The 23564-nt window shown below is 46.1% G+C and overlaps 1 protein-coding gene across 1 annotated transcript; it reads right to left on the bottom strand.

The window, feature by feature from the left end:
• Nucleotides 1–7153: 7153 nt before the first annotated feature.
• Nucleotides 7154–23287, bottom strand: edf1 (endothelial differentiation-related factor 1). Its single transcript, XM_078207574.1, has 4 exons — nucleotides 23002–23287; nucleotides 14167–14218; nucleotides 7677–7837; nucleotides 7154–7352 (listed from the first exon to the last, which is right to left on the bottom strand). Exons 1-4 carry the CDS (start codon nucleotides 23077–23079, stop codon nucleotides 7200–7202), a joined length of 444 nt encoding a protein of 147 aa, XP_078063700.1. The 5' UTR covers nucleotides 23080–23287; the 3' UTR covers nucleotides 7154–7199.
• Between the last annotated feature and the right edge of the window lie 277 nt (nucleotides 23288–23564).

Below are 23564 nucleotides of genomic sequence, written 5' to 3'. Positions count from 1 at the left end.
GGAGGTAAAATTGCAGCAGAAAAACACTGTTTATAGATAATTGGGAGAGACAGGTAACACTCGAGGAGAAAACAGTGAGATGTTAGGTGGGATCAGAGTCAGAGGGAATGTAATGGAGTTTAAATTAGGTTTACTATGCAGGTATATGGTTGTGCAGAGTGTGGGTAATAAGGTTAGTGAGCTGTAGGTGCAGATAGCCACTCCGAAATATGTTGTGGTGATAAAGAAGTGCTCAAACCATGAGACAACTGGACAGAGTAAAGAGGGAGAAACTGTTCTTGTTGGTGGAACCTGGGAAAGGGAACTGGATAATTATCTGAAAAGATCAGCAAAGCCACAGGGTAAAGACGGGGAAGTGGCAGAGTTTCTGTTGCAAAGTTAGTGTGGACACGATGGGCTGAATGGTCTCCTATGCTGGAACTCTCATCTGTATGGCAACTGATTTGCGGTCAATTATTCATTTTGAAGATGGAATTAATAGTTTTTTGTTAAGCAGGATGTCAGGGGATTTGGGTCAAAGGCAGTTTGTGAATTTAGGTTGCAGATTAGCAATGATCCCACAGAATGGTGTAACACGTTTGAGCCAGTAAGCAGCCTATTCCTATTCATTGACTCAGCACCTCTGGCTGAAGGTGGTGGCAGATGCTTCAGCCTCGTCTTTTGGGAGGAAGGGAAGACTCTGCTACAGTCAGTTATTTAATTCTCCACCTCCATTTCCAACTGAATATGGAAGGGCTGGTCGACTGTTTGAGGAATCGCTTAGCTCTGCCTACAGCCTGCTTCTTACGCGGTTTAGCATGCATGCAGTTTTATTACATTGGTACATCTTTTTAGTTACGCCTCGTGCTTTTCCTGACATTTTCTTCTACACTTTTCATTGAACCACGTTGATCCCCTGCCTTGATGACAATGGTAAAGTGAGGGGTGTGATTACCTATCAGGCATCATTCTGTAAAATAAAATTCTGCTGCTGCTGATGGCCTACAATGCCTCAATATCCAGTACTGAATTACTCTGTTCTGAAACTCTGATTAGCACAATGGTAATGCCGCACAACATAATGGAGGCTGTCCTTAGTGTCAGCATAGGACTTCTATCCACCGACCTTGTCAGGGACAGGTGCATCTGTGGCAGGTAGATTGAGGAGGACAAAGTCAAGAAGGTGTTTACATTTCCTACAATTCTCACCACCTGTCACAGACTCAGTTTGGAAAATGCGTCCCTCATTCTCAGCCAGCTCAAACAGTGCTGGTGTTGCCAAGCCACTTAGTGACAGAGCCAGCGTACATTCTGTTCCTTGCCAAGCTCAGTGCTTCCTGTGTTCACCATGGAGGAGTACTGATTCATCAGCTGGGGGAGGGTGTACGATAAGTGGTACACAAGAAACAGGAGTAGATCATACAGCCTGTCGATCCTACTCCAACATTCAATATGATCATGGCTGATTTTGGATTTCAACTCCACTTTCTCACCCGCTCTGATTTCTCAATTCCGTGAGACTTCAACAATCTGCCAGACTAAAATGGATTCAACGATGGAGCATCCACAACCCCCAAGCTGGAGAATTCCAGAGATTTACAACCTTTTGAGTGAAATAATCTCTCATCTCAGTCCTAAACGATCATGATTTTATCCTGAGACTCTGCCCCCGTGTTTTAGATTCCCTGACCTGCGGAAACAATCTCCCAGCATCTACCCTGTCAAACCCCTTCAGAATCTTGTAGGTTTTAATGAAATTGCCTCTCAATCTTCTAAACTGCAGAGAACGTCAACCCAATTTACTCAGTCTCTCCAGGGCCCCAATCTAGTGAATCTTCACTGTACCATCTCCAATGCAACTATATCCTTCCTTCAATGTGGAGACCAGAACTGCTTATGTTCCAGCTGTGCTCCCATTGAAACTTTAACTGTAGCAAGACTTACTTATTTTTGCACTCCAATCCCTCTGTAATAAAGGCCAACGCGCTGTTTGTCTTCCCGTACTTGCATGCTTACTTTGTGTTCCTTGTACAATCACACCCAAGTCTTTTTAAACACCAACACTTTTCTCAGCTTTTAAAAAATATTTTGCTTTTCTATCCTTATGTGAATAACTTAACACGTTCCCACAATAACTCCATTTTCCATCTTGTTACCCACTCATTAACTTGTCTATATCTCCTTGCAGTCTCTGTCATCCCCACAGCTTACCCTTCCACCTCACTTCATATCATCAGCAAAGTTAGATACATCACACTCTGTCTCTTCTTCTAGGTCATTAATATAGATTGTAAATAGCTGAGGCCCCGGCGCTGATCCTGGTGACACTCCACTATTAACTGCCTGCCAACTTGAAACAGCCCTGTTTGTACCTACTCCGCCAATCCTCTATCTATGCTAATATATTATCCCTAACTCCATTAGTCTTTATAATGCTTAATTAACCTTTTGTGCGCCACCTTATTGAATGCCATTAGGAAATCCAGGTATATATCTACTGGTTCCCCTTTCTCTACCCTACTAGTTACATCCTCAAAAGACTCAGATAAATTTGTCAAGCAAGATTTCCCCTTCGTAAAACTATGTTGTCTTATTCTAATCATACTGTGCTTTCCTTATGCATTTTTAAGACTTCCTTAATAAAAAATTGCAGCATTTTCGCAACAACTAATGTCAGACTAACTGGCCTGTGGTTCACTGTTTTCTCACTCCTTCCTTTCTTCAAAGGCAGCGTGCCATTTGCCAGCTTCCAAACCTGCTCCCAAATGTAAGAATTTTGGAAAATCATCAACTATCTCTGCAGCTCTTTTAGAACCCAAGGGTATAATCCACGAAGTCCCAGGAACTTGTCAAATTTTAATCCCTTGACTTCCTCCAATTCTTGTTCCTTAATACAATCCTTAAATTCCTGAGTGAATCATGGATGGGTATTTCCCGCTGGGTTTTTGTTTTTTAATGGAATGTATTTTTGTTGAATATTTTGAATTCTTTCTTGAATTGTTTCCTACTGTTTGTTTATAGCCATACCTTTGGGGTTGGGACAGGAGAGAAAGCTGTCTTTGCATTGGGATGTAACTTCACTTTCACTTAGTCTATTTATCCAATTAACTGTAGCCACTCCTCCCCTCATACCTATGTAACTGGCTTTAAGATTCTTGCTTGTGATTAGAAAATACCATTTTAACAGGTATTATGATCACTATTTCCCAGTGGATTATTATGACACTACAATTAACCTTGCTTCATTACACATAGATCCCTAGACAGTTCCACAATGTATTGTTCCAAGAAATTGGAACAAAAACATTCCACAAACTCATCTTCTAAACCATTCTTGCCAATTTGATTGTTCCAGTCTATATGAAGTTTAAAGTCCCCCCCAACTATTACATTTCCAATAATGTCTTGTTCAATGGTATAATATTGTCAGGGGCCCTTAAACTGCTGCCAACAGTGTTTTCTCACTCTCCTAATTTCCTAGAATCCCATACCGACTCTACTTCATGATCATCTGAGCCAATGTTCTTATATCACCCTTTACTGTCAGGGCTACCCCTCCTGCTTCACCATTCCGTCTGTGTTTCTAAAATAGTGTGCCCTGGAATATTTATTTTTCACTCCTGATCTCCTTGCAATCATAGAACATTACAGCGCAGTACAGGCCCTTCGGCCCTCGATGTTGCGCCGACCTGTGAAACCAATCAAAAGCCCATCTAACCTACACTATTCCAATATCACCCATATGTAATATCATCACATTTGGAATATTGTGTGCAGTTCTGGTCACCTCACTATAAGAAGGATGTGGAAGCGCTGGAAAGAGTGCAGAGGAGATTTACCAGGATGCTGCCTGGTTTGGAGGGTAGGTCTTATGAGGAAAGGTTGAGGGAACTTGGACTTTTCTCTTTGGAGCGGAGGAGGTTGAGAGGAGACTTGATAGAGGTTTATAAGATGAGGGGGATAGAACATAGAACATAGAACATTACAGCGCAGAACAGGCCCTTCGGCCCACGATGTAGCACCGACCAGTTAAAAAAAAAACTGTGACCCTCCAACCTAAACCAATTTCTTTTCGTCCATGAACCTATCTACGGATCTCTTAAACGCCCCCAAACTAGGCGCATTTACTACTGATGCTGGCAGGGCATTCCAATCCCTCACCACCCTCTGGGTAAAGAACCTACCCCTGACATCGGTTCTATAACTACCCCCCCTCAATTTAAAGCCATGCCCCCTCGTGCTGGATTTCTCCATCAGAGGAAAAAGGCTATCACTATCCACCCTATCTAAACCTCTAATCATCTTATATGTTTCAATAAGATCCCCTCTTAGCCGCCGCCTTTCCAGCGAAAACAATCCCAAATCCCTCAGCCTCTCCTCATAGGATCTCCCCTCCATACCAGGCAACATCCTGGTAAACCTCCTCTGCACCCTCTCCAAAGCCTCCACATCCTTCCTGTAATGTGGGGACCAGAACTGCACACAGTACTCCAAGTGCGGCCGCACCAGAGTTGTGTACAGTTGCAACATAACGCTACGACTCCTAAATTCAATCCCCCTACCAATAAACGCCAAGACACCATATGCCTTCTTAACAACCTTATCTACTTGATTCCCAACTTTCAGGGATCTATGCACACATACACCTAGATCCCTCTGCTCCTCCACACTATTCAAAGTCCTCCCGTTAGCCCTATACTCAACACATCTGTTATTCCTACCAAAGTGAATTACCTCACACTTCTCCGCATTAAACTCCATCCGCCACCTCTCGGCCCAACTTTGCAACCTGTCTAAGTCTTCCTGCAAACTACGACACCCTTCCTCACTGTCTACCACACCACCGACTTTGGTGTCATCAGCAAATTTGCTAATCCACCCAACTATACCCTCATCCAGATCATTAATAAATATTACAAACAGCAGTGGCCCCAAAACAGATCCCTGAGGTACACCACTTGTAATCCACCTCCATGATGAATATTTACTATCAACCACCACCCTCTGTTTCCTATCCGCTAGCCAATTCCTGATCCAATTTCCTAGATCACCCCCAATCCCATACATCTGCATTTTCTGCAGAAGCCTACCATGGTGAACCTTATCAAACGCCTTACTAAAATCCATATATACCACGTCCACTGCCTTGCCCCCATCCACCTCCTTGGTCACTTTCTCAAAAAACTCAATAAGGTTAGTAAGGCACGACCTACCTGCCACAAAACCATGCTGACTATCACCTATCAATTCATTACTCTCCAAATAACTATAAATCCTATCCCTTATAATTTTTTCCAACATCTTGCCGACAACAGAAGTGAGACTCACCGGTCTATAATTCCCGGGGAAGTCTCTGTTCCCCTTCTTAAACAATGGGACAACATTCGCTAACCTCCAATCTTCTGGTACTATACCAGAGGCCAACGACGACCTGAAGATCAGAGCCAGAGGCTCTGCAATCACTTCTCTTGCCTCCCAGAGAATCCTTGGATAAATCCCATCCGGACCAGGGGATTTATCTATTAGATAGATAGAGTGAACGTTCAAAGACTATTTCCTCGGGTGAATGGAGCGGTAACTAGGGGGCATAACTATAGGGTTCATGGTGGGAGATATAGGAAGGATGTCCGAGGTAGGTTTTTTACTCAGAGAGTGGTTGGGGTGTGGAATGGACTGCCTGCAGGGATAGTGGAGTCAGAAACTTTAGGAACATTTAAGAAGCTATTGGATAGGCACATGGAGTACTTCGGGATGATAGGGAGGAAATAGCTTGATTTGGGTTTCAGCAAAGCTCGGCACAACATCGTGGGCCGAAGGGCCTGTTCTGTGCTGTACTGTTCTATGTTTATCCAATAACCATTTGAATGCTCTTAATGTTGGCGAGTCCACTACTGCTGCAGGCAGGGCATTCCACACCCTTACTACTCTCTGAGTAAAGAACCTACCTCTAACATCTGTCCTGTATCTCTCACCCCTCAATTTAAAGCTATGTCCCCTCATGTTAGCCATCACCATCCGAGGAAAAAGGCTCTCACTATCCACCCTATCTAATCCTCTGATCATCTTGTATGCCTCTATTAAGTCACCTCTTAACCTTCTTCTCTCTAACGAAAACAACCTCAAGTCCCTCAGCCTTTCCTCATACGATCTTCCCACCATACCAGGCAACATCCTGGTAAATCTCCTCTGCACCCTTTCCAACACTTCCACATCTTTCCTATAATGCGGCGACCAGAACTGTACACAATACTCCAAATGCGGCCGCACCAGAGTTTTGTACAGTTGCAGCATGACCTCCTGGCTCCGAAACTCAATCCCTCTACCAATAAAAGCTAACACACCGTACGCCTTCTTAACAACCCTATCAACCTGGGTGCCAACTTTCAGGGATCTATGCACATGGACACCCAGATCCCTCTGTTCATCCACACTACCAAGTATCTTACCATGAGCTCAGTATTCTGTATTCCTGTTACTCCTTCCAAAGTGAATCACCTCACACTTTTCCGCATTAAACTCCATTTGCCACCTCTCAGCCCAGCTCTGCAGCTTATCTATATCTCTCTGTAACCTGCCACTTCCCTCCGCACTGTCTACAACTCCACCAACTTTAGTGTCATCTGCAAATTTACTAATCCATCCTTCTACGCCCTCATCCAGCTCATTAATAAAAATGACAAACAGCAGTGGCCCCAAAACAGATCCTTGCAGTATACCACTAGTAACTGAACTCCATGTCTCTGTAATGGTGATTAGGTCTAAACCAGTTACCTCTATTTGTGCCACTATCCATCCGATTGCAGATACTTCATGCATTTAGATAAACAGCTTTTAATTTCATTTTTGTGTTTATTTCCTGCAATAACCTCGATTGCTGATCTGGTAATGAGTAGCAGGTTTCCTTGCCCATATTTGACCTGATGCCATGAGACTTCATGGGGTCAGGAATCAATGTTGAGGACTCTCAGAGCCATTACACAAGTTCCAGATGTTGATGAGGCTTTGCAGAGATTACTAAACTGATGCCAAGGTCGCTGCTGGCCCTTTTCTCTGGTTTAATTATCTTCATTCAGGTGGTCGAACGGAAACCACGACAGAAGTTATGAATGGAAACTAAGGAAAATCAAGATCAGAAACAGAAGAGGGGAACAGCTATGCTAGACCACCAACCAGCTGATTACCAGGAGGCTGAAGGTGCTTTCCTGGTACGTGTGGCCCAGTTACCCCCTCGAGCTATCAGACACGCAGCACGATGGAGATGAGGCACCTGTTGACTCACCGAGAACTCTTTCAATCTTGCCAAGGACCTGGTTGTTGGGAATGGCTTTTCCACATTCATAATCAGCAATGACCTGGGGCTTTTCACTGATTCTCTGAAGAGAAAAGAAACCAGGTTAGATCGGAAAGAGCTCTACTCCTTGCACTCTTGAGTCTTGCTGTGTTGGGTGTGCTTCACATGTGTGAAAGTGAAGTTATACCCCAGTGCAAAGACAGCTCTGTCTCCTGTCCCAACCCCAATGTAGAACATGCAAAACCAACCCCCTAAATCACACTCAGACATCCCATTCTTCATAGCCAGAGTGCACCCTGATTCCCACAGAATGGAATATGCCCTGACCACACCCCCCTCCCAAAGATTTCATTCCACAGAGAAATGATCAAAGGGATCAGTGATGTCAGTGGTGCTGTGTACTCACTGTGGCCAGGTCCTTTTGATTCATTCCCATATTCTGTCGGCCCTGCTGGATCAGTTTGCCAACAGTAAGTGACACTCGCTCGTGATGCAGCTCCTCAGTTTCCCGGTCCAGTTTTGCAGTGTTTTTAGTGATTGTGTGCTGCTTATTTTGTCCTGCAGACCCTGGGCATGAAACAAAGCACAAGTCAGCCCTCACTCAGTGTTTTCTCAATACGGACAGTTCAAGCAAGTGGAGTGAAGTGTTCAGATATTAGAAAAGATTAATGGACATTCATCACTCCCTGAGCTACTAAACAACAGGTTAGCTACCGCGTGAAGCTCTCTCGACATTATAATGATCCTTTCAATATTCCCAGAGCCGCTACATTTGGGTTAGCCAATAGGGTAAAGCTCACCTTACACTGCCCAAACATTCCAGAATAGATAGGTACAAAGTCAACATTCACCCTGAATCTCCAGATCCCTTTGTGCCTCTAGTCCATTTCCTCTTGCCCAAACAGTATGCCTCCTTGTTCTTCCTACCTTATAGCTGTCCATACTGACAATCAGAGAGTCACTACAGTGCACAAGGAAGCTATCTGGCCCATTGAATCTGCACTGACTCTCCAACAGAGCATCTTACCCAGGCCCACACCCTGTTCATTTGACAATTATACACTTACCCCACGAGTTAATGTCCCATATTGTTTTGCAATTTTCCGTATTATTTTCACGCCCAGTAAAGGTAATTCATATTATAAAATTTCAGTCAATGCTTGTAAAATTGAATACAAACAAGCTATAAAGATGGCTGCCAGAATACATTTGACGATTAAACTACTGACCGTCAAATCTCCGGCGAATAGCTTATTAAGCACAGACACAGTTCAGGGCACCTCACAGCCATTTGTGGAATTTATTTCAAGACTATTTAAAAAGTTGAAATCTGAATTACATAAAAGAAAGGCTTGATTTGAATTTCCATGACCACCAAATGTCCCAAGTTGCTTTACAACAATCAAATACTTCCAGTGTTGTCACAGTTCAAATGTGGTGGGTGATTTGTACTCAGCAAGCTCCACAAACAGCAATGCGTAATTTTTGTGAAGTTGACTAACTCGGCAGGGGTATAGCAACCAAAAGAAAATATTAGGGAGGAATACCAAGATGCACAAAATGCTGTGTCCAGTGAAACAGGAAAGGATGCACTGTTGGACCTGGTTCTTGGAAATGAGGTGGGCCAAGTAGATCGAGTGTCGGGGGAGCATTTAGGAGACAGTGATCATTGTATGGTAAGGTTTAAGATGATGAGAGAAAAGGAAAACAAGCAATCCAGAATTAAAATGATTAATTGGGGGAGAGCGAACTTCAATGGGACAAAAGGTTGGCGGAACAAACCATAGCTGAACAATGGTCGACCTTCAAAACAGAAATAGTCCGGGCACAGTCAAAGTATATTTCTTCAAAAGGAAAAGGCAAGACAAACAAATCCAGAGCTCCTTGGATAAAAAAGGAGATAGAAATTAAGATAAGGAAGAAATAGTGTGCCTGTGACAGGTGTCAGTAGGAAATATAGTTGAGAACCAAGAGGAATACAGAAGGTTCAGAGGGGAGGGGAAGTAGCTCATTAGAGAAACAAAGAGGGGTTATGAGAAAAGACTGGCAGTCGACATAAAGGGGAATCCCAAAGTCTTCTATAAGCACAGAAATAGTAAAATGGTAGTAAAAGGAGGAGCAGGACTGATTAGGGACCTAAAAGGGCATTTACACACGGAGCCACAGGGCATGGCTGAGGTATTAAATGAATACTTTGCATCCGTCTTTACCAAGGAGGTAGATGTTACCCAGGACATGGTGATGGAGGAGAAAATTCCGTCTTTAGAAGGGTTCAAAATTTGTGAGGAGGAAGTGTTGAACGATCCTCTTGTTCACATAGTAGACTACTATATAAGCACATGGGATTGCAGGTAGTGTCTTGAGATAGAAAGCAAAGATTTGGAATAGAACATAGAAAGCCACAGCACAAACAGGCCCTTCGGCCCACAAGTTGCGCTGATCATATCCCTACCTCTAGGCCTATCTATAGCCCTCAATCCCATTAAATCCCATGTACTCATCCAGAAGTCTCTTAAAAGACCCCAACGAGTTTGCCTCCACCACCACCGACGTCAGCCGATTCCACTCACCCACCACCCTCTGAGTGAAAAACTTACCCCTGACATCTCCTCTGTACCTACCCCCCAGCACCTTAAACCTGTGTCCTCTCGTAGCAACCATTTCAGCCCTTGGAAATAGCCTCTGAGAGTCTACCCTATCCAGACCTCTCAACATCTTGTAAACCTCTATCAGGTCACCTCTCATCCTTCGTCTCTCCAGGGAGAAGAGACCAAGCTCCCTCAACCTATCCTCATAAGGCATGCCCCCCAATCCAGGCAACATCCTTGTAAATCTCCTCTGCACCCTTTCAATGGCTTCAACATCTTTCCTGTAATGAGGTGACCAGAACTGCGCGCAGTACTCCAAGTGGGGTCTAACCAGGGTCCTATAAAGCTGCAGCATTATCTCCCGACTCCTAAACTCAATCCCTCGATTAATGAAGGCTAGTACGCCGTACGCCTTCTTGACCGCATCCTCCACCTGCGAGGCCGATTTAAGAGTCCTATGGACCCGGACCCCAAGGTCCTTCTGATCCTCTACACTGCTAAGAATGGTACCCTTCATATTATACTGCTGCTTCATCCCATTGGATCTGCCAAAATGGATCACTACACACTTATCCGGGTTGAAGTCCATCTGCCACTTCTCCGCCCAGTCTTGCATTCTATCTATGTCTTGCTGCAACTTCTGACATCCCTCCAAACTATCCACAACACCACCTACCTTGGTGTCGTCAGCAAACTTACCAACCCATCCCTCCACTTCCTCATCCAGGTCATTTATGAAAATGACAAACAGCATAAATGGGTCTTTTCTGATTGGCAGGCTGTGACTAGTGGGGTACCATAGGGATCTGTGCTAGGACCCCAACTGTTCACAAAATGACTTGGAAGGGGGAACTAAATATATTATCTCCAAATTTGTAGATGATAATGACCAGAGGCTGGTAATTAGAGTCATAGAGGTTTACAGCATGGAAACAGGCCCTTCAGCTCAACTTGTCCATGCCACCCTTTTTTTAAAAAAAAACCCCAAAGCTAATCCCAATTGCCCGCATTTGGTCCATATCCCTCTATACCCATCGTACCCATGTAACTATCTAAATGCTTTTTAAAAGACAAAATTGTACCCGCCTCTATTACTACCTCTGGCAGCTTGTTCCAGACACTCACCACCCTCTGTGTGAAAAAATTGCCCCTCTGGACACTTTTGTATCTCTCCCCTCTCACCTTAAACCTATGCCCTCTAGTTTTAGACTCCCCTACCTTTGGGAAAAGATATTGACTATCTAGCTGATCTTATTTTATAGACCTCTATAAGATCACCCCTCAGCCTCCTACGCTCCAGAGAAAAAAGTCCCAGTCTATCCAGCCTCCCCTTATAACTCAATACATCAAATCCCGGTAGCATCCTAGTAAATCTTTTCTGCACTCTTTCTAGTTTAATAATATCCTTTCTATCATAGGGTGCCCAGAATTGCACACTGTATTTCAAGTGTGGCCTTACCAATGTCTTGTACAACTTCAACAAGACATTCCAACTCCTGTATTCAATGTTCTGACCGATGAAACCAAGCATGCCGAATGCCTTCTTCATAACTCTGTCCACCTGTGACTCCACTTTCAAGGAGCTATGAACATGAACTTCCAGATCTCTTTGTTCTGTAACTCTCCCCAACGACCTACCATTAACTGAGTAAGTCCTGCCCTGATTCAATCTATCAAAATGTATCACCTCGCATTTGTCCAAATTAAACTCCATCTGCCATTCATTAGCCCACTTGCCCAATTGATCAAGATCCCGTTGCAATTGGAGATAACTTTCTTCACTGTCCACTATGCCACCAATCTTAGTGTCATCTGCAAACTTACTAACCATGCCTCCTATATTCTCATCCAAATAATTAATATAAATGACAAATAACAGTGGACCCAGCACTGATCCCTGAGGCACACCGCTGGTCACAGGTCTCCAGTTTGAAAAACAACTCTCTACAACTATCCTCTGGCTTCTGTCAAGAAGCCAATTTTGTATCCATTTAGATACCTCGCCATGGATTCTGTGAGATTTAACATTATGCAACAACCTGTCATGCGGTACCTTGTCAAAGGCCTTGCTAAAGTCCATGTAGACACCATTAACTGCACTGCCCTCATCTACCTTCTTGGTTTCCCCTTCAAAAAACTCAATTAAATTTGTGAGACATGATTTTCCACTCACAAAGCCATGCTGACTGTCCCTGATCAGTCATTGCCTCTCTAAATGCCTGTAGATCCTGTCTCTCAAAATACCTTCCAACAATTTACCCACCACAGATGTGAGGCTCACTGGCTTTTCCCTGCAGCCCTTCTTAAACAAAGGCACAACATTTGCCACTCTCCAATCTTCAGGCACCTCACCCGTGACTATCGATGATTCAAATACCTCGGCTAGGGGACCCGCAATTTCCTCCCTAACCTCCCACAATGTCCTGGGATACACTTCATCAAGTCCCGCAGATTTATCTACCTTGATGCGCTTTAAGACTTCCAGCACCTTCTTCTCTGTAATATGTACACCCCTCAAGACATCACTATTTATTTCCCCAAGTTCCCTAACATCCATGCTTTTCTCAACAGTAAATACTGATGAGAAATATTCATTTAGGATCTCACCCATCTCTTGTGGATCCGCACATAGATGACCCTGTTGATCCTCAAGAGGCCCTACTCTCTCCCTTGTTACTCTTTTGCCCTTTATGTATTTGTAGAAGCTCTTTGGATTCTCCTTTGCCTTATCGGCCAAAACAATCTCGTGTCCCCTTTTTGCCCTCCTGATTTCTCTCTTAACTCTACTCCTACACCCTCTATACTCTTCAAGGGATTCACTTGATCCCAGCTGCCTATGCATGTCATGTGCTTCTTTCTTCTTCTTGACCATAGCCTCAATATCCCGTCATCCAGGGTTCCCGACTTCTGCCAGCCTTGCCCTTCATTCTAAGAGGAATGTGTTTATCCTGAACCCTGGTTAACACACTTTTGAAAGCGTGCCAGTTACCAGACGTCCCTTTGCCTTCCCACAGACTCCCCCAATTAACTTTTGAAAGTTCCTGCCTGATGCCATCAATTGTTCTGCTGTTCCTCTTTGACTCGTGCTGTGGGAACCATTGTTTCCAGACAGGGCCCCAGTTCAATGCCTCACCCAAATGCAGAGACCTCTGACAGTGCAACACAAGGAAGTGTTGCACAGGGTATTCGCCTGAAAGTTTGTCCTATGCTCAGACAGATTAGCTGAGGCACAGAAAACAAGGGCAGGGAGGTTGTGACGGAGCTGTATAAAACACTGGTTAGATCACAGCTAGATCACGGTGTGAAGTTTTGGCCGCCACACTATAGAATTTCACCAGAGGGTGTAAAGGAGATTCATCAGGATGTTCCCTGGACTGGAGCGTTTCAGCTATGAAGAGAGTGGCTAGTTGGCTGGGGTTGTTTTCCACTGAGCAGTGAAGGCTGAGGGGGGATCTGATTGAGGTACACAAAATTATGAGGGAGATAGAGTAGACAGGAAGAAGCTTTCTCTTTAATAGACGGGTCAATAACCAGGAGCATAGATCTAAGATAAGGGGCAGGAGATTTAGAGGAAAAGTGTTTCACCCAGAGGATGGTGGGAATCTGAAACTCACTGTCTGAAAGGGCGGTAGAGGCAGGAACCCAAAGGTTTAGAAGAAAGAAAGAAAGAAACCCTACAGTGCAGAAGGAGGCCATTCGGCCCATCGAGTCTGCACCGACCACAATCCCACCCAGGCCCTACCCCCACATATTTACCCACTAATCCCTCTAACCTATACATCTCAGGACACTAAGGGGCAATTTTTAGCATGGCCAATCAACCTAACCCGCACATCTTTGGACTGTGGGAGGAAACCGGAGCACCCGGAGGAAACCCATGCAGACACGAGGAGAATGTGCAAACTCCACACAGACAGTGACCCGAGCCGGGAATCGAACCCGGGACCCTGGAGCTGTGAAGCAGCAGTGCTAACCACTGTGCTACCGTGCCGCCGCTAGTATTTAGATGAGCACTTGAAGTACCAAAGCATGCAAGGCTTCAGACCAAGTGCTGGAAAATGGGGTTAGAATAGATAGGTGCTTGATGGCCAGCACAGACACGAGGGCCGAAGGGCCCTTTTCTGTGCTGTAAAATTCAATGACAGTCAAGAGGATAGAATCCCAGATGAAGAAATGTAGACTCGATACAGCAGCACAGAGCAGGAAGGGGCAAAAACATCATCGATCAAGGAGAAACTGCATCAGCTCTAACTGCGCAGCCAGTTTCCCGGCAGGATTGTAAGCTGCAGCTCAGAAAACAATACTTACATTTCTTTGTAGTCTCCACATCATCTCCTCTACGTTGGGCCGATGTGATTGCCTAGGAAGGAACAGAGAATCGAAAGGTCAAAATGTGAATTCATTCCTGGTTAAAAATAAACTCAGTAAGAAGTCTCACAACACCAGGTTAAAGTCCAACAGGTTTATTTGGTAGCAAATACCATAAGCTTTCGGAGCGCTGCTCCTTCGTCGGGTATTTGCTACCAAATAAACCTGTTGGACTTTAACCTGGTGTTGTGAGACTTCTTACTGTGTTCACCCCAGTCCAACGCCGGCATCTCCACATCATAAAAATAAACTGACATGGAAAAGCCACACCTTTCATTGGTTAAATCAATTTACAGAATCTCAGAATTATTACGGCGCAGGAGGAGGCCATTCGATCCATTGTGTCTGCACTAGTTTTCCAAATGAGCATCATGACTTAGTGCCTTTTCCCCGGACCGCTGCACATTGTTTCAATTCAAATAATTATCTAATATCCTCTTGAATGCCTCGATTGAACCGGTCTTTGTCCCACTTCCAGGCAGAGCATTCCAGAACCAAAAGAGAACTGGGCGAAAGAGATTTTTCTCACATCACATTTCCTTCTTTTGCAAATCACTTAATCTGTGCCCTTTCGTTCTTGATCGTTTAAGGAGTGGGAACAGTTTCTTGATCGTTTAAGGAGTGGGAACAGTTTCTCCCGATCTACTCTGTCCAGCCCCCTCATGATTTTGAACATCTCCATCAAATCTCCTCTTAGCCTTCTCTCCAAGGAGAACAATCCCAACCTCTCCAATTTATCCTCATAACTGAAGTTTCTCATCCCTGGAACCATTCTTGTAAACCTCTTCTGCACTCTCTCCAATGCATTCACATCCTTCCTATAGTGTGGCACCCAGAACTGAACACAGTACTCTATCTGAGGTCTAACTCATGTCTTGTATACATTCAGCATAACCTCCTTGCTCCTGTACTCTATGCCCCTATTAATAAAGCCCAGAATACTGTATGCTTTATTAACTGCCCCCGTCCCCCTGTCCTGCCACCTTCAATGATCTATGCACAGGTACACCCAGCTCAGCTCCCTCTGCTCCTGCACCCCTTTTAGAATTTTACCCCCTTATGTTATGTTGTCTCTCCATGTTCTTCCTGTCAAAATGCATCACCTCAACCTTCTGCATTGAACTTCATCTGCCACCTATCTGTCCACTGCACCAACTTGTCTTTTCAAGTTTTACATTATCCTCCTGACAGTTTACATTTAAGGTCATGGAATCGTAGAATCTTACAGCATACTAAAAGGCCACTCGCCGCATCTCTGACTATGTTTATTCTCACTCATCTCACTTCCCATGCCCTTTAATATTCCCCACTTCTTACTGAAATAGCCACTGGGCCAATCTAACCCCGCCAAACCCCATCTCTCCTGGCTGAACTTGTTCTCACATTTTAAACTTTTCCTTTAACTCTATTCACTTCCTCCAGGTCAAAGGTGTTGCCATGACAATAGTCCTGTGTATACCTGTCATTGTCAAAGGATCCAGACCCCCCGCTGATCCATTTTGGGATTATACAGATGACTGTGTTACACTGTGGTTATTAAGCCACGCACCACACTTCTACAGCTGGCCCTTCAAATTCAGACAGCTGACATAACTCTCAATCATTCCCTTCACGCCTCAACTCCTGTTTCTCTCTTCTACATTTGTAAAGTAATTGAGACTGCGCCTTTAGGCAAAAGATAGAAGTGACTGTTAAATCAGGAATGTGTTCTCCGTCAGAAGCACATGGTGACAGCACAGGCAGTCATTCTACCCGTAGAATCAGTGCCAGTTTATTACGGAGCCCACACTCTCCCTTCCAGTATTGAACTATTCCATTTTGAAAGTGACAATGAAACCTGCCTCCAGTACACTTTCAGGTCGTTCAATCCCAATCACAGCCACATGGTTTCTACATGTCATCTTTAGTGCTGTTACTAATCACCATGGATCTGTGCCCTCTGATTCTCAAGCCTTCCACCAATGGAACAGTGTCTCTCTCTGTCCAAATCCCTCATGATTTTGAATTCCTGTGTCAAATCTACCCTGACCCTTCCCTACTCCCAAGAACACACCTAGCTTCTCAGTCCTTCAACAAGTCCCTCACTCCTGGAACTATTCTAGTAAAACCTTTCTCCAACCTCTCTAAGTTCAGAAACAATAAAAAGTACTGGTGTGTACAGGTCCGTCTCTGTATAAAACTGGGACACAGTACCGGTGGGGACGGGTCTGTCGCTGCATAACACTGGGGCACAGTACTGGTGAGGACTGATCTGTTCACTGTATAACCCTGGGGTACAGTACCAGTGGGGACAGGTCTGTCGCTGCATAACACTGGAGTATAGTACTGGTGGCGACTGGTCTGTCACTGTAGAATACTGGGATACAGTGCTGGTGGGGACAGGTCTGTCACTGCATAACATTGGGGTACAATACTGGTGGGGACAGGTCCGTCACTGAATAACAATGGGTACAGTACTGGTGGGGATGGATCCGTCACTGTATAACACTGGGGTACAGCACTGGTGGGGATGGATCCGTCACTGTATAACACTACAGGATAGTAGAGATAGAACATAACAGCGCAGTACAGGCCCTTTGGCCCTTGAGGTTGCGCCGGCCAGTGGAACCAATCTAAAGCCCCTCTAATCTACACTATTCCAATATCATCCATTCAATTCGAAACATGAACTCTGTTTCTCTCTTCTTCAATGCTCCAGTCATGCTGATGATTTTCAGCACTTAAAGGCAGGAGATTAAATTTGGAATCTTCAATCTATATACTAAATTATCGATTAAATAAGGTCTTATGAGGAAAGGTTGAGGGAGCTAGGGCTGTTCTCTGGAGCGGAGGAGGTTGAGGGGAGACTTAATAGAGGTTTATAAAATGATGAAGGGGATAGATGGAGTGAACATTCAAAGACTATTTCCTCGGGTGGATGGAGCTATTACAAGGGGGCATAACTATAGGGTTCATGGTGGGAGATATAGGAAGGATGTCCAAGGTAGGTTCTTTGATCAGAGAGTGGTTGGGGTGTGGAATGGACTGCCTGCAGTGACAGTGGAGTCAGACACTTTAGGAACATTTAAGCGGTTATTGGATAGGCACATGGAGCACACCAGGATGATAGGGAGTGGGATAGCTTGATCTTGGTTTCAGATAAAGCTCGGCACAACATCGTGGGCCGAAGGGTCTGTTCTGTGCTGTACTGTTCTATATGTTTATCCAATAACCATTTGAATGCTCTTAATGTTGACGAGTCCACCACTGCTGCAGGCAGGGCATTCCACGCCCTTACTACTCTCTGAGTAAAGAACCTACCTCTAACATCTGTCCTATATCTATCACCCCTCAATTTAAAGCTATGTCCCCTCGTGCTAGCCATCACCATCCGAGGAAAAAGGTTCTCACTATCCACCCTATCTAATCCTCTGATCATCTTGTATGCCTCTATTAAGTCACCTCTTAACCTTCTTCTCTCTAACGAAAACAACCTCAAGTACCTCAGCCTTTCCTCATATGATTTTCCCACCATACCAGGCAACATCCTGGTAAATCTCCTCTGCACCCTTTCCAACACTTCCACATCTTTCCTATAATGCGGCGACCAGAACTGTACACAATACTCCAAATGCGGCCGCACCAGAGTTTTGTACAGTTGCAGCATGACCTCCTGGCTCCGAAACTCAATCCCTCTACCAATAAAAGCTAACACACCGTACGCCTTCTTAACAACCCTAGATGGAGACGGGTCTGTCACTGTGGTACAGTATTGGTGGGGTTTGGTCTGTCAATGTGCAACACTGGGGTACAGTACCGGTGGGGATGGGTCTGTCACTGTATAACACTGGGTGACAGTACTGGTGGGGACAGGTCTGTCACTGTATAACACTACAGGATAGTAGAGATGGAGACGGGTCTGTCACTGTATAGCACTGTGGTACTGTATTAGTGGGGTTTGGTCTGTCACTGTGTAACACTGGGGTACAGTACTGGTGGGGACAGGTCTGTCACTGTATAACACTGGGGTACAGGTCTGTCACATAGAACATTACAGCACAGTACAGGCCCTTCGGCCCTCGATGTTGCACCGACCAGTGAAACCAATCTAAAGCCCATCTAACCTACACTATTCCAATATCATCCATATGTTTATCCAATGGCCATTTAAATGCCCTTAATGTTGGCGAGTCCACTGCTGTTGCAGGCAGGGCATTCCACGCCCTTACTACTCTCTGAGTGAAGAACCTCTGACATCTGTCCTATATCTATCACCCCTCAATATAAAGTTATATCCTCTCGTGCTAGCTATCACCATCTGAGGAAAAAGGCTCTCACTATCCACCCTATCTAATCCTCTGATCATCTTGTGTGCCTCTATTAAGTCACCTCTTCACCTTCTTCTAACAAAAACAACCTCAAGTCCCTCAGCCTTTCCTCATGAGACCTTCCCACCATGCCAGGCAACATCCTAATAAATCTCCTCTGCACCCTTTCCAATGCTTCCACATCCTTCCTATAATGCGGCAACCAGAACTGTACGCAATAACTGTATAACACTGGGTGACAGTACTGGTGGGGACAGGTCTGTCATTGTGTAACACTGGGGTACAGTACTGGTAGGGACATGTCTATCACTGTATAACACTGGAGTACAGTACTGGTGGGTCTGTCACTGTATAACACTGGGTCATAGTACCAGTGGGGATGAGTCTGTCACTGTGTAACACTGGGGTACAGTACTGGTGGGGACAGGTCATAGTATAACGCTGGGATACAGTACTGGTGGGGACGGGTCTGTCACTGTATAACACGATGTGGAGATGCCGGCGTTGGACTGGGTAAGCACAGTAAGAAGTCTCACAACACCGGGTTAAAGTCCAACAGGTTTATTTGATAGCACAAGCCACAAGCTTTGGGAGCACTGCCTTTTTATCAGGTGAGTGGGAGTTGTGTTCACAAACAGGGCATATGTAGACAAACCCAATTTACAAGAGAATGGTTGGAATGCGAGTCTTTACAGGAAATCATGTCTTAAAGGTACAGACAATGTGAGTGGAGAGAAGGTTAAGCACAGGTTAAAGAGGTGTGTATGGCCTCCAGCCAGGGCAGTTAGTGAGATTTTGCAAGCCCAGGCAAGTCGTGAGGGTTACAGATAGTGTGACATGAACCCAAGATCCTGGTTGAGGCCGTCCTCATGTGTGCGGAACTTGGCTATCAGTTTCTGCTCAGTGATTCTGCGTTGTCGTGTCGTGAAGGCCGCCTTGGAGAACGCTTACCCGAAGATCAGAGGCTGAATGCTCGTGACTGCTGAAGTGGTCCCCAACAGAAAGAGAACATTCTAGACAATGTTGGCCGAGTTGCAAGAGTATGTACTGTGTACCTGGTGGATGGCGTTCTCACGTGAGATGATGGCATCCGTGTCGATGATCCGGCACGTCTTGCAGAGGTTGCTGTGGCAGGGTTGTGTGGTGTCGTGATCACTGTTCTCCTGAAGGCTGGTAGTTTGCTGCGGACAATGGTCTGTTTGAGGTTGGGCAGTTGTTTGAAGGCAAGAAGTGGGGGTGTGGGGACGGCCTTGGCGAGATGTTTGTCTTCATCGATGACATGTTGAAGGCCCTGGAGAAGATGTTGTAGCTTCTCCATTCCGGGGAAGTACTGGACGACGAAGGGTACTCTGTCCGCCGTGTCCCGTGTTTGTCTTCTGAGGAGGTCGGTGCGGTTTTTCGCTGTGGCGCGTTGGAACTGCCGATCGACGAGTCGAGCGCCATATCGTGTTCTTATGAGGGCATCTTTCAGTGTCTGGAGATGTCTGTTGGGATCCTCCTCATCTGAGCAGATCCTGTAAATATGGAGGCTTGTCCATAGGGGATGGCTTCTTCAACATGTTTAAGGTGGTAGCTGGAGAAGTGGAGCATCGTGAGGTTATCTGTGGGCTTGCGGTACAGTGAAGTGGGGAGGTGACCGTCCTTGATGGAGATCCGCGGGTCCGAGAATGCAACCGATTCTGGAGAGTAGTCCATGGTGAGCCTGATGGTGGGATGGAACTTGCTGATGTCATCATATAATTGTTTCAGTGAATGTTCGCCATGAGTCCAAAGGAAGAAAATGTTATCAATGTATCTATAGCATCGGTTGAAAGTCCTGTGCGGTGAAGAGATCTTGTTCGAACCTGTGCATGAAGATGTTGGCATATTGAGGTGCGAATTTGGTTCCCATGGCTGTTCCGTGTGTCTGGATGAAGAACCGGTTGTTGAAGGTGAAGACGTTGTGGTCCAGGATGAAGCGGATGAGTTGTAAAATTGCATCTGGAGATTGGCAGTTGTCGGCATTGAGTACTGAGGCAGTTGCAGCAATGCCATTGTCGTGGGGGATGCTGGTGTAGAGTGCCAAGACATCCATTGTGACGAGGAGTGCTCTTGGTTCAACTGCTCCATGTGTGCTGAGTTTCTGTAGGAAGTCCGTAATGTTGCGACAGAAGCTTCTTTGTACAATGGGTTTCAGGATGCCCTCAACGTAGCGGGAGAGGTTCTCACACAGGGTCCCATTGCCTGATACGATGGGACGGCCGGGTGTGTTGGCCTTGTGCATCTTCGGGAGGCAGTAGGGGTCTCCAACGCGGGGAGTATGTGGGATGAGAGCACGGAGGTTGCTCTGAAGGTCCGGATCAAAGGTCTTGATCAGAGTGTTGAGTTGACGGGTGTGTTCTTTGGTCGGATTTGCGGGTAACTGTCTGTAGTGTTCCTTGTTGTTCAGTTGTCGGTACATTTCTTTGCAGTAATCCATTCTGTTCAGTATGACGGTGGCCCTACTTTGTCTGCTGCTTTGATGACAATGTTGCGGTTGGTCTTGAGAGTGCGGATGGCATTGCATTGTGCTTGGGTGACGTTCGGGGCTGTCGTGAGTCATGACACACGAAAACGCAGAATTGCTGAGCAGAAACTGATAGCCAAGTTCCGCACAAACGAGGACGGCCTCAACCGGGATCTTGGGTTCGTGTCACACTATCTGTAACCCCCACGACTTGCCTGGGCTTGCAAAATCTCACTAACTGTCCTGGCTGGAGACAATACACATCTCTTTAACCTGTGCTTAACGCTCTCTCCACCCACATTGCCTGTACCTTTAAAACTTGATTACCTGTAAAGACTCGCATTCCAACCATTATCTTGAAATTGAGTTTGTGTCTATTTCTGCCCTGTTTGTGAACACAACTCCCACGCACCTGACGAAGGGGCAGTGCTCCAAAAGCTTGTGACTTGTGCTACCAAATAAACCTGTTGGACTTTAACCTGGTATTGTGAGACTTCTTACTGCATAACACTACAGGATAGTAGAGATGGAGATGGGTCTGTCACTGTATGGCACTGTGGTACTGCATTGGTGGGGTTTGGTCTGTCACTCTATAACACTGGGGTACAGTACTGGTAGGGACGAGTCTGTTACTGCATAACACTGGGGTACAATACTGGTGGGGATGGGTCTCTCACTGTATAACAATGGGGTTCAGTACTGGTGGGGACGAGTCTGTCGCTGTATAACACTGGGGTAGAGTATTAGTGGGGATGGTCTGTCGCTGTATAACACTGGGGTACAGTACTGGTGGGGACGGGTCTGTCACTGTATAATACGGGTACAGTACTGCTGGGGGCGGATCTGTCACTGTATAACACTGGAATATTGTTGGTACAGGTCTATCATTATCGTACAGTACACTGTTAAGGTGTACGAGTGCATAGGCTGCTGCAATAGATGAAGATTTCAGCTCCAGGAAGTATTCAGTTGTCCTCGACAGTGACTAAGGTACAAATGAGAGCATGAGATACAATCAGTGAAGGCACAATTTATACAGTCAATATTCAATGGTAGAAAGCCCGTAGACACCATCATTCAGCTCCCATTGAGCATGGGCTCACCAAACAAAGCTACTTCTAACAGAGTGGACACTGAAAGACTGGTGTTGTATCTGGACATCTGTTACAATGCAGAAGTCATTATGCATGGAGGCACTTTGTTGTGCCAGCATTTACTCTGGATTTAACTCTGTGCTGCACCTGTCCTGCGAGTGTTTGATGGGGGGACAGTGTAGAGGAGCTTTACTCTGTATCTAACCCAGTGCTGTACCTGTCTTGGGAGTGTTTGATATCAGCATAGGCTGGCTCAAGTGGGAAGTATTTTCCTCCCTCTCATTCACGCCAACAGTACAGGTGATAAGCTTGCTGTTTATTCAGGCCACAAGAATGAAAAACATGTGTTTCCCTCCCACTGGGATCAGAGAGAATCCCGAGGGACACAGACAGCTGCACGTCGACACTGGGCTCTCTCTGTGTCTGAAAAACAATCTGGAACTGGAACTTCGGGAGTGATGGCCAGTGGTTAGCACTGCTGCCTGACAGTGCCAGGGACCCGGGTTCGATTCCTGGCTCGGGTCACTGTGTGTGTGGGGTCTGCACGTTCTCCCCGTGTCTGCGTGGGTTTCCTCCGGGTGCTCCAGTTTCCTCCCACAGTGTGAAAGCTGGGCGGGTTAGGGTGGATTGGCCATGGTGAATCTGTGGGATTACGAGGATGAGAGAGAGGGCGGGGGAGGGGGCCTGGGGAAGACACTCTGTCAGAGTCAGTGCAGCCTCAATGGGCCGAATGGCCTCGTGCTGCAGGGATTGTTCAATCATTGGCCTCAGTGGCCGGGGGGAGGAGCGGCGGCTCTGCTGTCCCTGTCCCCCGGGGATCCCAGGCCTGCCCCAGCTCCCTGTCCCCGGCCTCCCGCTCCCCGGCTCTCTCTCTCTCTGCCCCCGGTACCTGTTTGCTTTTGGCCTGCGCCGCGCTCGGCCCTTTCTTCCTCAGCACCGTCACTGTATCCCACTCGCTCTCCGCCATCTTCCCCGCGCGCACTGCGCAGCCGCGGCCCCGCCCTTCATTACACGCAGAGACCCCGGCCAATCAGAGACAGGGAACCCCCCGCCAATCAAAGACAGGGAACCCCCCGACCAATCAGAGACAAAGAGTTGCCCAGCCAATCAGAGACAGGGAGCCCCACCGGCTAATCAGAGACAGGGAACCCCCCCCCCCGACCAATCAGAGACACAGAGCTACCCAGCCAATCAGAGACAGGGAGCCCCACCGGCTAATCAGAGACAGGGAACCCCCCCCCCCGACCAATCAGAGACACAGAGCTACCCAGCCAATCAGAGACAGGGAGCCCCTCGGCCAATCAGATACAGAGAACGCCGCAGCCAATCAGATATACGGAGCGCCGCAGCCAATCACAGATAGAAAGCGATGCACGTTTCGCTGGGGAGGTGATCCTTTCTCAATGTCAGCAGATCCCATTAGGGAGAGGATCCATTCCCAAATGTCAGTAG

The sequence above is a fragment of the Mustelus asterias genome, unplaced genomic scaffold (assembly GCF_964213995.1).
Source record: "Mustelus asterias unplaced genomic scaffold, sMusAst1.hap1.1 HAP1_SCAFFOLD_2471, whole genome shotgun sequence".
Lineage (NCBI taxonomy): Eukaryota > Metazoa > Chordata > Chondrichthyes > Carcharhiniformes > Triakidae > Mustelus > Mustelus asterias.
Note: the sequence above shows the minus strand (reverse complement) of the source record. Positions and strands in the feature narration are given on the sequence as shown.